A 15,727-nucleotide genomic window follows, 5' to 3' on the forward strand; every position below is an offset into this window, starting at 1 on the left:
TCATGTGCTAGTAAAAACCAACTCATTTCTTTATTAACAAGCCAAACTACTATTAGTATTGTATATAATTAAATAAATCGGTGATAGATCGGTGATTTACTGCATGATATAATACTATGATTGCATATAAGATGTCTTAGGATGTTATTGGATAGGAGAAATATACATGTTATATAGCTTTTCAAAAAGAATAAAAATTATTTCTCATCCAAATAAAGGGGAGCTATGCACTTACAAGGGCTACCATAAAAACACAGCATAGCTGTTTACTTTCCAGCACTCTGTTTGGAGGCTGCTGTGAGATAACCATGTATGAAAACTCTCAGAGCTACATTATCAATACTGTAGTACTGACAATAACAATTCTTGTTACAGGGAGCAATTTTCAGGTCGTTATTGTGGTCGATATTAAACGGCACAGCCCCTTTAGGGGCGATATACTGACTTCAGCTTTCTACAATACAAATAGTGAAATGTGTTTTAGAGGACTGCACTGGCAGATGACACTTGATACCAGTTCAGATAACATTTTGACTTTATTCACACATTAATCCTAAAGTCAGTGTCAGATTTCATTATATTCTTGACAAACTATATCTGAATGTTATGTGCCAAGTATACATATTCCAAATAATGAAACACAAAGCCAAAATCTCCCAAACTTCAGCAAAGTTTAAGACAGCATAATAGGTTTTAATGTTTTAAAGTACAGTACATTTATACAATCCTCAGTGAATTTTGAATCATACAAGAAACAAATATGCAAATAGTTCCACCACAGTTAATAAAAGCAGACAGCTCCTTTCACTGTTAAATTAAGTTGCATTCCATACAACAAAGCATATGTGGTTGAAGCTCTACATATTGTGCCTAATGCTCTAGTAGGATTCAGAATGAATACACAAGCTGCGGCATCTAGCAGGTTCTCTTGGTGTGGATGAGAAGGTCTCTCTGCAGGTTGACTTCTAGGTTCCCCACAGTTTTACTGCCGGGTGGGTCAGTGATCAGAGTCAGTTTGTTAAACACTCCTCGACCAAAATAGTCAGCCACAACCGAGAAACCATCATTAGAGCTGCGCAACTGAAACAAACACAAGAAATTATTCTTTACTTAGGCAGATAGACTGGACTGCAATCTACTCTGCTATAAAACAATAATAGGAAAGTTTCATTAGCCCCTTTGGGATTGAGTAAAGCAGATTAATAAAATTAAAAGCAGTGAAACACATGTGATCCAGGTAATTAGCAGTGGATAAGGAAGGGTTAGTTGGAAAATTTACCTAACTCCCACTCTGTGTTTGAATTACATTTGTGTATGTAAAATTTACTTCAGCTGCCAATCCAGATGTGGATTTGGATTTGCATGTGTGGATTTGTTCCTACCAACATGGATGATGTTTGTTTTCATCTTGTCGTGAAAGAAACAAACTGATGAAAGTGTAGAATATACTTAAAAGGACCAGGTTGAAAGCTCCCAAACCATTCCTTTAAAACTGATTATGCACTGCATAGTTTCATTGAGGAATTCTCTGGAGAGTTAACTCAACTCAAAGTTTGTAAAAAACCAGAGAGCTAAACTAATATGCTAAATTTTGTTCTTTTGCATATTGTTCTTTTTGAAATTTAAAGAAAACATGCTGTCTTTAATACATGTTTAATTAGGTCATAATAGTTTATTTTTAGAATAATGAAAATGGTGTGAACCACGTGGAAGGGTAGTCCTAAATTTAGTCCCCATCTATGTACACTAAAGCAACAAACAGTCTATTTAAGTTTGCAGACACAAATAATTGGCCCAGCCACCTCACACAACCATCCTCACTTATTATAAGCACAGTACACTCCAGTGGAAGCTCTGTCCACAAGGTGGAGATGTATTGTACTGAATGCTCCAACCATTTCATTCAGAGTAGTAGTAAATAATCAGGGTGTCAACAAAGAAATGTGTACTGGTGCAGACTCTTCACAGAAGTTTTATGAGTAGTACACAAAGGCAGTATCGGACCTGATACATGATATTAGAATTGGCACATTCTTACTGTGGAATGCTAGCTCTAGTTACTAGCTCTAGTTTGAGACTCAGAGTTTCTGTTCTGTCTAACTCTCCCTGCTCTGAAACTGTTGCTTTTCTCAGACTGATCAGAAAGAAGTGCCTCCCTCACAGTTAGGTATATTTTCTACATACTGTTCACTGTACTTAACAGTAGTGAACAGTATGTACTAAAAATACTAAGAATGTTTAATAAATACATTACATTAAATAAATTAAAACAAGACTGAAGTTTACACAACAGACTATTAAAATAAGATGAGATTAAATCTTATTAACTAGTTCAATTGAACCTCTTAATTTATAACTGTAATAATTTGAAAAGAGGTAAAGAACTTAACATATACGGTTGATTAACATTCTTCAACATTCCATACCTGTCTGTTGAAGTGGTCATGCAAGTCACGTTTCTGGTCCTGGGCACGCAGCATGTCCATGACTTTGCGGTTCTCTGGAGTGCATGTTGGGCACTCAGCATCACTATCAGCATAGCTTTCGAAGCAGTGTTGATGAAAAGAGTGGCTGCACAGAAAATGCACAGATGGAAGCTCCAAGGGGCTGTTGCACAGGTTACACTTTGTCTTCTGGAAAATCTTGGCACTGCGGGGAAATATTTGGGAAAAATATTTATTTGAAACTTTGACATTTGTAAAATCCTGTTTGAAATAAGGTCTGGAGTCGTGTTTCATACGCGACTAAAACACAGCAGGAGATCACACAAGTGAGAAGCGTCCTCACAGGAGAAAAAAATCAGCACACACAGGAGCCACAACATGACAAGTTTTTAGAATGAAAAATATGCACATTGGCTGTAAGAGTAAAGTTTCTCTAACATCCAATACTTCATGTGGCCCACCTTGTTTTGAGCTCCTGGATCTCAGAGCGGAGGTGAGCAGTTTCCTCACGGTACTGGTGGATTTTGCGTTCATCTTCCTCTATCTGTTGGTTCTCTCTCTGGAGCTTGTTGATAAGGTAGTCCTTGATGACAGAGAGAGTAGCTGTCGAGTTATGTGCCAGTGTCTGCACCACTAGAATAGTCACACAAAAATAGAAGCAACATCTTAATCAATCTTCACCTGAATCAAAACGGGACATCATCCTCCTCCATAATCCTGTGTTCCCCAGCTTACCAAGTAATGGAGGCATCAGGCTGTTTTGGTCAATGTGATGTAGGACCTCGCTGATGTAGGCCTTGCAGTCCTCTTCTTTTCTTGCAAAGTATCCCAGTGCCTGTTCCCAAAGGCAACCTTCTTGGTCCCCATAGCGCTTGCAGGCCTCTACTACTTTTCCATACTCCTCATTTTGCATGTGGTAGTGCATAATCTGCTGGTATCTGCACATAGATGCAACAAAGCACTATAACACATGGTACTTCTCTCAGATCTTGAGTGTTTCATTTCAAATTCAGTGTGGTGGTGTACAGGGGCCAAATGCCAAAAAAATAAAAACACTAATTTTATAGAGGCCCTCTGGTAATGTGTAGACTGGCTGCAATTACCTAGTCTGAATCACTTCCCTGTTTGTAATTTAAAGAGCCAGCACGGTTTTTTTTTCCTACTGCATCTCTAAATATGGAGAGGACTTCTTTTGCTTTTGGGTTGTGTGAAAGGAAACAGTAACCTGTGCTCTTATGGCTTGACAGGTAGGTAACAATGTGTACCAAAAACATGTTATTGGTCTGGTATCAGTACCGAGAGGGGCAGGGGGAAAAAAATTCATAAAAATCTATAACTGCAGGGTACTATTGCTTTGTATTTACTGTATTTAAATTGGGCTTATTGCACTTACTAATATTGTCTTTGTCTACTCAATGCAACACTGCAAAAACTGTGTTTTTGAGGGAGAGACAGAACTTGCATATTAGTACATATTGAAAAGAACAAAGAAAAGAGTGAGTTAGCAGTGGCATCGCTCAGGGAGGTTGTACTTAGTTAGGCGTCTAAGCTATTACACATGCCAAAATTACTGTTTAAGTTTTATGTGCCTCAAAATCAAACTTCATATGGAGATGTTGCTCTGACTTACAATTTGCCCTTCTCATAAAGATACAGGACACCCTCTTTAAAGTTGTGCATCTGGCAAAGGACCAGGGCCTTATCAAACACTGTGTGGTCACTCCTCAATAATGAGACAGCTTCACCCTGAAGGACCTTTTTTCTCTGCCACACAAATTCAAAAAGAAAACACTTGTCAAACATTACTTGTGGAAGGCTAATTTTCTGGAATGACATAATCACACAAACTCAGTCCACTACAGCTTTTATTGAAAATGCATAGTGCGAGTGGTTTGTACTGACCTCTGGGTCTTGTTCGTGTGCCCAATCTTGAAGCCGGAGCTCCAGCAGTGTGTCATACACACCCTGGGGAGAGAAAGGGTCCACCTCAATCATGTGCTCTAGGAAGGCTTTCAGCTCTCGAGGGTTGTTGGCAAAAATTGGGATGAATTCCTCAGAATTGGCCTTAAAGCAAAACAAATAGACATTTCTGTTAATAACTTTGGTGATAAAGCTCAAATGAACATGACAACTGACGGAATAGAGAGGGACAGAAGTGAAGACTGACCTTATTAACTGTACTCCTCTCCACACCATCTTTTTCAGCGGTGTCTGCACTGGGCTTGTAGTTGGTACATAAGCCCTTCAGGAGCCGTGTAGTGCCTTCAGGAACATGGTGCATCAGTGTTTTGCCATAACGCTTCATGTTGCACTCAGCTTGCTCAAACGGCAGACGTCCTATGTAACGTAGACCTTCCTGATAGTTCTGAATTTTTGGGGGGGCATCAAAATAAGATAACTGAGTTACTAAGCCCACCAAAAGCTGTATTGGTTTCTCATTGTATAACACAAAGCACACTCTTATGGTTAAAGGTATTGCCACAAGGCCAATTCATTTGTGTTTAGGAGGTCCAGATGAAATGTATTAATATTACACGTCAAATAATTTACACTTATGTATTTTTAGCATTTTTGTTATCAATATGGTACATGTTCATCATGTACCATGTAGACTTTGGCAGCACCAACGTTATGTTCATCCTTTCAAATATCCTGTCCTATCAGATATCGTATACAGTCCAATACATTGAGAAACCTAGTGAAGGCAGTCTGGAAAAGGCTGTGGTTCAGCTGGTAAAGCGTCCACCAATCCTGGAATGTGGTTTGATCGCCAGCCCGTCTATACATCTTACTGTCCATATTTTTAGTTGAAAAAGTGGTTGTGATATTACATGTGTGAGTTGAATTGCATTAAAACGTTAATTTCAAAACAGTTTTCTGTTGCTTATGAGAATGACAATAAAGCTGTAAACTAAATTACTTATAACATTTATAAAAAAAAATTTAGAAAAAGCTGCAAATTTGCTTCCTGTCAACTAGCATGTGCTCTCTTAAGCTGCAGTGCCTGGGCTGGTGGGGCCAATACACAGGGAGAGCAACAGTAACTCATTTTAACTTTTTAGAGTACATTCAAGGACAGACAAATGGTTCTCTGCAGGTCCAAGACATCTTAGTATGTTCTAAAGGGTTTTACATCTGCTTGATTGTTTTTTGTTCTACCTTCAGATCTTCCAGCTGGATCTTCAGGTACCACTCATGGTGCATGTGCTTCTCAGCCAGAAAAACAGCATGGCTGTGGTAGCCAGCCTGCCTCAGAACCTTGATGGCAATTTCAACATCAAAGTGGACCTCACTTTCATTATTCTGTGGAAAAATAGTGCAGGAAGATAGTAATATTACAGATTTATATGGCAACCATTGATAAGTATATTGAGATATCTTTTCTTGAGTGGAAACCAGAGAAAGGTTTGACTTTAGATCTGACTGCATCAGTTGCTTCAGATATTTGAATTTATCACTAAAACCGTATAGTGATGCCCTCCACTGATCCACTCACCTTAATAAACTCTTCCAGCTTGGAGCTGTCTTTCAGCTTGGTGTAACAATTTAGTAGCAGTGTGGTGTGGTCAGCATTAGCCAGTGACCGTCTGTGCAGGGCTTGCAGATATGCTGTCAGGTTGTGGATCCTCTGTGCATCCAGGAATTTTCTGATGACGTATGATGGCTCCAATTTTCCAATGGTGCTGTGGGAAATGCAACTATGCTTTAGCACTGCTTTATCTATGAGAACACGAAATTCACTGAATAATTATAGTCGTACGAGTCTAAGTGCTACACTAACAACTGAGACCACACAATCAACATCACCATTTATCTGTCATATTTTCAAACAGGGTGATATCTAATAAAATGCTTAAAGGTTACTACAATAAATCTGCAATAGATTCACTGTAGTAATCTACAATAAAAACAGGTTTATTACCCAGTAATGTTTAGTGGTACAAATTACCGAATGTACTGCTGGATGGCACCATCGTGGTCCCCCTTAAGGTAGAGGTGATCGCCATATTGCCTAAAGATTTCTGACAAGCCATCACTGTCCAGGTGTTGACTCTTAGCCAGATTTATTGCCATCACAAACAGGTTCTTCTTAAACAGCATCTTAAAAGAAAACAATGGGGTGATGACCATGCTACCAGAGCTCATTAGTCGGTGTCTCCTCCAACTCTTTATTACAGTTCTTTAAAAAAAAAAAAAGTCTGGACTCATCGATCACAGATCACTGGACTCACCTCCAGTTTGGTTTGGGTGTCTTTCTCCTGAAGAACAAACATCTTTCCATCTCTTGTTAGGATGTAGAAGGAGCCCCACTCTGCTACTACATCAACAACATCATCAAAAGAGGTGTTGTAGGCGATGAATTTGTTGTCCAGGTCATAGATGGTCAGAAGCTGTTTGTCTGTAGGAGAGCTCTCCCTGCTACCAAACCCTGTCCTGAATGAAACAGTAACATGTCGATTAACTGATTAACTAAAACCTGGGAGAAAAGTCAGAAAGGCAAATGTGTTTTTATTACTTGCACAGCTGCACCAGTTACACTGTACGAAATGGGGTGAAATGTAAAGCTTTATGTATTCACGTGGCAGCTTCCATTATAAAACTTACATATTCAAGCAGGATGTACCTGAGGATAACAAAGTTTACACCAGAAATATTTAATAAATGTTGAGCTTGCAGTAAAAGTTAACTTATGCATCTATTTCGTGGAATATAAAAGGTAGCTTTTCTCAGCTTCCCATTATGCTTGTTGGGTTTGTGGGATCACATGTGATACCTACAATACAGTCAGTATGCTACTTGAAAAGTTTGCCCCAGTACACTTAGCACAGAATTTTCAGTAGCTCAGCATGTTATTTTTAGGTCCAGTCCCTTAGTAAATAGCTCATTAAGCTAAAGAAGGGCCAGAAGTCCCCAAGTACTCCCTTTGTGGGATATTTTCCAGTATGTATTTTACATTTAACTGAATATATCAAGGTGAACTAACACGGAACACTAATCAATACAAGTTAATAAAAAAAGCTTTCATTACTTGCTGGGTGATTTTGCATCCCTCATGACTAAAAACAGATATCCACGGTGCCAGTGGGCCAACAGCTTTTGTCCATCAAAGGCAAAGCAGGGCCCGCGTTCATCTGATTGGTACAGGTAAACACATTCATCACCAGCCACAATGAACTGGGAATCCTGGGAGGGATCTGCCAGGGAGGAGCAACGCAGTGCACAGCCATGGGTATCCAGCTCTATCTTGGGATACTCCTTGATGGACAGAGTGTAGCACTGAGCATGGGGGAGGAGAAGGCAGTGGACAAGAGCTCAGAATGCCAGTCTCTAAATCAGGGCAATTAAAACACTAAAATATTTATCTATAAAATATCAGAATCACAGTGAAAAATGGTTAAGAGGGTTTATGACACAATTATGTTTTGGAAGTTACCAGACTTACATAGACTTTCTCTAGAGTAGCAACAAACAGATGTGTGACCTTGGCTACTTGGCGGAAGGCGAGACCCGTGACTGGGCTTGTTCCCTCATGCAGAGTCAGAGTTTTACTGTGACGGTCTCTCGTGATGTCGCCTTTGGTCAAAACCACGCTGCCATCTGTGAAGCCTGCCAAAAAACCCAACAGCCATTGTAAAGTGAGACGAGTCATTAATGGGTTGACAGGCAGAAAGCAGAAGCTTTCTCGGTTTCTTACCAATGGCCATGAAGTTAAGGTTTTCATGTACGCTGAGGCAGGACACTTCAGTCGGTTTGTTGCCAGGAATTGCAGGGAAAATCCTAGTGCACAGAGGATTCCCACTGTCTCTCTTATCAAGGTTCCAGACCTTCACCTGTGAAATGGGTGTTAAAGCAGCTGTTTGAGTTTCAAAGTAGGCCATTACAGTCAATAATCCAGTTGTTCTGTGTTTGACGTTTCTCTCAAGTAGAGCTCACTTACCAGAGGGTTTATTCCATGTTCATCTTGCCCCACTGATACAAGGATACTGTGCTGCTTTAATTGGAACAGATGTGTTACCCGCAACTTGTAGGCCTGAAAAGATGTCAACTGTAGGGAGCGCATCAAAAGCCAGATCTTGCCATCCATATGTATCGTTCTGAAGGTCAAGGACAATTACAGACAGCACCAGCAAACGATACAGTAGGCTGGATATGTATGACATTTGTGGGAGTACAAAAATTATTACTCGTGTGACGTCGTTGCATTGTTGGTCAGTGTTGAAAGTAGACAGACGACCTAAAACGTCTAACGTTCGTGTACGTATGTATGCATGTGTATGTGTATGTATGTGTTACATGTATATAACAGCTGAACAATTAGTAACTAGATTTTAAAGAGTTTTCTGTTCCACTGTTTCTAATGGCAAATAATGAAACATATGGCCTGGCTCTAACGTCGTTAGCTTCAAACTCATTAAATCGATTTACCTTTAACGTGAAAGCTTTTCATTACAGAAAAAGGTACCAAATTACCTTGGAGAGTTACTTTTATCTTTGCTGAGTTGAGACTTGCATCGGCTGCCCGTAAGCTAACATATCATTACGTGAGCTAACCCGTGCTAGTCTGTGCCAATGCTGTTAAAGGATATCTCCAAGAACGATATGACCCCGGCCCGAGTCACAAGCCGACATTCCGCTTGGAAGTGCAAAGTTCTTCCCATTATCCACGGGATCTTTTACTACATCTTTATCAAAAAAGACAAATTTTCTCCATTGTAAAAACGCTGCCATTTTGTTAGCGTTAGCAAAGTAGCTTTTGACGGGGCGTTGTCATGTGACATTAATCACGTGTGATTAATGTCACATGACAACTGCACCAAGTTAGCCGGTGCACTCAATTTGATCACGCCGGTATGCCGCCTGTTACTATCGGCGGGGGAGTGAAAAAAACTCTCAATTGGAGGGCATACGTCTCATTAGGCGGCTGATACGAGGATGATCTTCAACAATTGATGATAACTTAAAGGACGCCTTCACTGATTATGACCTTGCTCATTTTGGTTGTAGTTTGGGTTGTACATGTGCATGCACATAAATGGCACCACCCCACATGAAAATAACTCTCTATTTCAAGCAGAAAAATAGCACCGGATAACATCACTTGGAGGAACCTTCGGTTCAGATTATGTAATGTTGTTGCTCACACTATAGAGTTTTTGATCATAGTCAACCTGCTTTTCTAGAGCTCCCACAGATGAAATCATCTCAACTCCTAATGATGAAAAAGTCCTCTGAGTGATGTCATCTGGAGGAATTTTTCACTAGAAGCAGAGAGATATTTTATTACAGGGAAGTCAGAGGAAAGTTTAAATGCATTATTGCACATTTCCACACTAAAATAAAACCATAGAAAGCAAGTTCAGAATTGGGAAGTCATCCTTTAAGTAATGGTACCAGTCCTTGTTAAGCATGTGTTTGCTTTTGAATTATACAAAGGCTAAAGATAAAAAATAATTTTTATTAAGTAGTTCTAAATATCACTAGACCAACACCATATCAATTTGTAACCTTATTTTGGCCTTTTATTTCATTCTGATAATACACAAGGGTCAATGTTTAAATGTGAAGCTAAACATAATATTTCTATTCAAATATCTTGCGTTTGTCTTAAGTGCTACCACATAGAGATTATGTTTATCATCTTCTGTTTGCAGAAACCACGTGCAACTGGCACAAACCGCTGTTCTGTCAAAGTATTTTGCCACCATGTGGAAATAGGTTAACTATATCCTAATGCATGGGCATCTAACTCCGGCCTCGAGTTGTCCCCTGCACAACCCTTATCCTCCATCCTTTGATTGATTAAACACACCTGATCCAGTTTACCAGCTGTGAGATTTGCATGTATAATTTGAAAACAACCAGGGCTGCGGCTCAAGGTCTGAGTAATATTTACCAGATTATACATTAAATCTATTTATTGCAGCACAAGTCAACGCCCAATTTCCTGACTTAAATGTATAACATAGGTTTCTGCAACAAAAATTGTTGTTCAGTAACTGAAATACACAACATGAGCACTGGGTAAGTGTCCATAGTTCAAACAATTTTACTGTTTTTGTAGAGTGTGATAACTGAGTGATACACAAAAAAATCCAACTGACTGCCTTATTGCAATATAACAAGTAACTATTTTAAACACAGTATACAGTGGTTTTGAAACCTATTGCATTCTGTGTAGTAAATTTTGCTCTTAATCAGTCTACACCCAGTATCCCAAAATGAAAAAGTAATTTTTTTTAGTTCTAAAAAAAAAAAAAAAACCCAAAACATTAATATAAAAACGTTAGGTCCATAACTTGACTGGAGTCCACCTATGGGAAATTAGAATGGAGGGATTTTATAAAAGGTAAAGACCTGAGTATATAAAGTCCAAAAATTCACATTGCATGTTAGGTCAAAAATCATTATTTTTAAACAGTGTTACAATTTGTGTGAGGTATTTGTGGAAACCTTGTTCTACCATTGGAGGGCTCAATAGCAAAATGCAGTGAGGGAACGATGACCCATACCTAGTCCAACTGCAGAACAGTGTCTTCAAACAAAAATGTATAATCAACAAAATCTTGTCACACAGATGTAATAGATGTTATTTTAATAGGTGGTCAAGAAGTAATAGTTGCGTCAGCAGAAAAGTTTGAAAGGAATAATAGTTGCATCAGCAAACAGTGTTATGACATAGGAGTTGTGGTTGGGGAAGGGAAGGTGGGTGGCGGGATCCCTCACTAAGCAGGGGTTCCAGTAAGGCAAGGCTGCATTTAACAACTGAGCTGTAACAATCAAATAAACACATTTTTCAAGATTATTACCAATAACATAAATTAGATAACGCATGTTGTACAAACTATGAGAGGAAATATGTTTGAAAAATCTGGCATAACCTCCTCTTCACAAAAATCAAAAGGAAGCCATGATCTACATTCCAGTAAAGGGCAGATATTCTTATACACGTTCATGTATAAATGGATGCATATTCAGTTGTATATTTCATTGTTTTTTTATTTGACTAAACCTATAAAAAGGAACAGTAATAAATAAGTTGAAACTCAAGCATTCAATTGTTATGATTGCAGGAGCGTCCCTGTTTTATAAACTGTCCTGAACAGATTAAATTTTTACTGCAAAGGAAAAGAAGTAGCAAACCAGGGAAAGCTATTGTCCCACAACTCAAAATGCAACAATCTCTCACTTATCAGTTTCATGTATGCTCACATGGTACACAGTACAATAAGTCCTTTGGACTTAAAACTTCCACACTTATCCATTGACTTTGCAGCGCAGCAGCAATCCTGTCGTAAGAACTTTTGTTTGTAACGAAACTGTGCACCTAGGGAACAGTATACCATTATAGCATACATACAGTACAATCAAGACTGAATTAGAAAAATACAGGTACAAAATGATTACATTCAAGACAGTACTAGCACAAAGGATATTATAGTCATTTAGGTAACTAATATAAGAATTTCAACTTTATAGAAGCATTTTCTAGATAGAAAAGGTGAGGGAATGGGGAAATGACAGTATTATGGCTATTTTGTAGATGTGTGGATTTGCTTTTCACTGATTCTCTGATTTATAATATTCAAAATGCATAATTTCCAGAGTGTGGGTAAAAATAGTTTTTTTCAAAGACCATGATGATTTTGGTTTGGGTCTAAGGTGCAAATACTGTAGTCTATACAAAGAGGCATTGAGTGATGCCCTTTTGTTGCACTTCATTCCAACTCTGGGTCCCATTAAATACACAGGATGAATTGTGCTAAAATTGTTACCTGAAGATTTACATACTTAGAAAATGCAGTGCAACAGTTAGGCTATTAGTCTTTTTTTAAACAGGATTCCATTTGAATATACCTTTCCCTTATTCTTTGGCAAATGTCAATAAACTCACTTGCTATAAGCAAATATATCTCTAGTTTGGGGGAAGACAATTTCTTTCTCCTTGCAAAGAACTACACTGATATCCACCAGTGGAACTATCCAGTTTAGTGGTTGGACAATATCATCCATATTTGTAAATTTCTCTTATATCTGAAAATATATATATACACTGTTTACTATTAGGATTATCATAAAGCACACTGTGATTCCCATAAGTTTAACTGGGAAACACTTGCAGTTAGTTTGATAGATTTTAAGGACAACTTTAGAGAGGAATTATAGATTTGTTGCACACACTGCAATATTTGCACACAAGGGCCTATTTAAGCAAAAACATTATTTTCATGTAACAATGCCTTGATTTAGGAAAAATACAAGCGTTCTCTAAGACTCGTTCATTTCTTATTAATCAGTCCTGCCATTAAGTGTCTGAAAGCACTCTTAACACATTTATCACGTGTAAGAAATTGTGATGCAATCGCAGTCCAATACACTCCTCCAGAGGTGAACGGCCAAGCTCATTGTCTAGAGACAATGCATTTCCTCCCAGCGCACATTGACTTAGCAGCTAAGAATTGATGCACTAATTTTCTATGAGCATTATCTTTTTTGACAACAGTCTTAATCCAGTAAACTTGACCTCAGGAAAAAAAAAAAAACACTGAAATTGATAGGGGACTTGGTTAAAAGAGCATCATAAATGCACACTCTGACAAAACAACAATCCAATCAATAGCAAAAGCTATAAAAGCTATAAACTTGATTTAATCTAAAAGATGATCAACTAAGTATTGGTCTACACAGAGGGAAAAAAAGCTGCTAGATGGAGAGGTGAGGGGTATTGCTGTGGGGTCTGTATAGCTCTCAACTAACCCCAATATGTCTGTGGCAGCTCTTTTAGGGAAGACAACAAACCAGCAACCCAGCTGCATCTGACATTTTGTTTCCCCTCACTCCTATTGCTGATACAGCCATGGAAATGGAATGATTTTGACTGAACAATACAACAAGCTAGAAAATAAAAACCGTAAAAGCTACATGTAAATATAAATACATCTAAACATCAAAAGGTTGATTATATGTAACCTCTGAGTAGACCATTACCTGGCAATAAAATCTCAAAAGGTCAACAGGAAACATGGGGAAGTTATTATTAAATGCCTTGTCTTAGTTTGCTTTAACAGTAACCTTAGTTTTTGACACATTGTTAAAAATGGCTAAAATCTAATAAAATTCCACATTGCGTTTTTCTTTATTCAAAATGCTCATTTTATGAGAAGTGTAGAATACAATAATCCATTCAGCTTGACAAACTCCCAATGTGTTACACTGGAGCTTGTGATTGTTTTTAGCCAGGTCCTGTACTGAAGACACTACAGAAAGAGACTACAGTGTTAAAAGACTGTGACTGGTGAGGACAAGGCATTTAATTACCCTGCTGAGAGCAACTCAAATTTTAGCTACAGATTTGTGCAGTGTTGACATACAAAACCCTATTTCATGAAATACAATGCACACAAGAAATTAAACTTACTAAATGCTACGGATACTGCCATAAGATCAAGTATTGACAGAAAACTGCATTTCACTTTCCAAAAATGTTTACACTGACTTTAAGACTGTGATGGCATTGAGCAAGACGCTGGTTGAGAGCTGTGTGGTGGCGAAGAGGATCTAGAGGGAGGGTTAAGGCTATATTTATATCACTTTCACACAGGCTCCCTTTACAATAAGCAGTTTTTAAGCCAACCTACTGTCTCATAAGCCTGAAACACTATAAATCTACTACTAAATGAAAAACAGGACACCCTCAGGTATAGTCAAGTCTACTTCAGATGCAAGGGTATGCACAGGAGTACTCTTACACATTCAGTCTAACATAATTATTTGTAGCTACCACATACCATTTTACAGTAGCATCATCTTAACGTACAAATACTCAACCATGTTTCATCATAGATTTCCGTACACCTCATTAGTGTACTACAGAGAAACACAAAGTAAGTAGTTGGTATTGGAAGTCTATCTATCACGTATATTTACCCTGGTTAAAGTGATTTTGGGCTGAAGCTGAAAGGAATGGAAGGGACAAGAGCTATTCAGATACAGAGGTACTCTACCAGAATTGGAGGGAACTTTTCAGTAGGCGTGTGAGGTAAAAAGGTGGTGAAAAGTTGTGTTTGTCTATAAAAACAAATGCATTGTTGTTGTTTTTTTTACCCTACCTAAAATGTGGTTTGTAAATTGCAAGACTTGACCTTGATAATGGACTCTATTGGGAAAACGGTGTACAGTAAACCCATGACAACCACCTCTATAAGGGAGCCCATGCACTGGGGAACAGCTTCATTTTTCCACAGGACCTAAAGGAGCATCTAAGGGATGGGGGTGATGGGTTCAGAAAGGAATCCTGCCTCAAACCAAAGGAAGGCTTGGGGGGCGGGAGCACTGAGATAGTGAGGATCAGGAAGGAGGAAGAGGAGGAGATCTTTCCCCCACCATGAACCTGTGCTCAAGCAAATTCACCACAAGTGGGAATGTGGAGTGTCTCCAGAGCTTCCTGATCAGATCTCCCTTCAGCACAGAGTTACCACTAAGGAAAATAGAGATCCACTTCCAATGTCCATGTTGTGGCTTCTCATTGTAGAAGCAGCAGTAGCAGTAGAGCTTCACTGATCAGCACAGGAGATGAGGACTGGAGTCTGGGCGAGCTCTTTCTTCTGACTTTCAGCTAAGCCTCTCTGGCCTCTGTAACAATACATTTAAGAGTGTGTTTACAATTTTCTTTAAGTACCCAGTGTCTTCTGGAAATAGTAGCATATAGAGCTTTGGTACAGACCCTGCAGAGGTAAGTTGCAGAGGCATTTGATTATGTGAATTTTCTTTCTACCTATTGGCACTCAAAGCGCTTTACACTGCTTCTTCACTCACCGGGAGCAACTTGGGGTTCAGTGTCTTGCTCAACACAACTGTGAGATTGGTGGACAACCGCTCTACCTTCCTGCGCCGTAGTCGCCCGATGTCAAAGCTCAAATCTCACAATACATTCAAGGCTGTTCTGGTACAAATGTTGGCAGGTTTTATTGGCAGGTCAAAGCGGAGGGCCTGAACTCACACTGTTTGCCTTTGTCAGTAGTCTAATTAGGGGATGTTAAAACACAACAGCTTCCCACTCTGGGTGGTCACAGAGCCCATTGTGACAGAAACACAGAGTAAGGGTCATTTTAACACATTTGGGGAAGGCATTTTTTGGTTGAGATGTCACAAAGACAAAATATGTCTTGAATACTGACATGCTAAATCAAAGATTAACAGCTACACTTGGGTAGATGGTCCACAAATGAAACTACAAGCAGTGGTAGTTAATTTAACTCCCTCTAGTGATATATTTTTGTAGTGCA

General features: G+C 38.8%; 2 protein-coding genes across 10 annotated transcripts in view; both read right to left on the reverse strand.

Annotated features, from left to right (window-relative positions):
• Nucleotides 1-672: 672 nt before the first annotated feature.
• vps11 (VPS11 core subunit of CORVET and HOPS complexes) lies at nt 673-9,221 on the reverse strand. 2 transcript variants are annotated; one of them, XM_067494899.1, is made up of 16 exons: nt 9,028-9,221; nt 8,383-8,527; nt 8,140-8,275; nt 7,888-8,051; nt 7,474-7,721; nt 6,677-6,878; nt 6,394-6,545; nt 5,941-6,127; nt 5,604-5,747; nt 4,612-4,809; nt 4,347-4,508; nt 4,075-4,208; nt 3,180-3,382; nt 2,906-3,077; nt 2,427-2,649; nt 673-1,080 (listed from the first exon to the last, which is right to left on the reverse strand). In XM_067494899.1, the coding sequence occupies exons 1-16, from the start codon at nt 9,171-9,173 to the stop codon at nt 916-918; spliced, it is 2,781 nt and encodes a 926-aa protein (XP_067351000.1). In that variant the 5' UTR covers nt 9,174-9,221; the 3' UTR covers nt 673-915. The 2 variants fall into 2 exon arrangements, with proteins under 2 accessions (XP_067351000.1, XP_067351001.1); XM_067494900.1 differs by having other exon boundaries at nt 8,383-8,536; nt 9,032-9,172.
• A 1,801-nt stretch (nt 9,222-11,022) lies between these two features.
• The window catches only part of LOC137109292 (HMG box transcription factor BBX), a 29,224-nt gene continuing 24,519 nt past the window's right edge, over nt 11,023-15,727 (reverse strand). For all 8 annotated transcript variants that reach the window (XM_067494905.1, XM_067494902.1, XM_067494904.1 and 5 more), the window contains one exon: nt 11,023-15,074. In XM_067494905.1, coding sequence (XP_067351006.1) covers nt 14,996-15,074 — 79 coding nt within the window. In that variant the 3' untranslated portion in view covers nt 11,023-14,995. The remainder of the gene's footprint in view (nt 15,075-15,727) is intronic.

This window comes from Channa argus, chromosome 24, assembly GCF_033026475.1.
Source record: "Channa argus isolate prfri chromosome 24, Channa argus male v1.0, whole genome shotgun sequence".
NCBI classification, from domain to species: domain Eukaryota; kingdom Metazoa; phylum Chordata; class Actinopteri; order Anabantiformes; family Channidae; genus Channa; species Channa argus.

Coding starts and splice junctions, on each gene's coding strand:
- vps11 (XM_067494899.1), bottom strand. CDS start 9,173: ATGGCAGCGTTTTTACAATGGAGAAAATTTGTCTTTTTTGATAAAGAT. Junction 8,528..9,027: donor CATATCGTTCTTGGAGATAT/CCTTTAACAGCA, acceptor AACGATACATAT/GGATGGCAAGATCTGGCTTT. Junction 5,748..5,940: donor AGCTGGAAGAGTTTATTAAG/GTGAGTGGATCA, acceptor ATTTTTCCACAG/AATAATGAAAGTGAGGTCCA.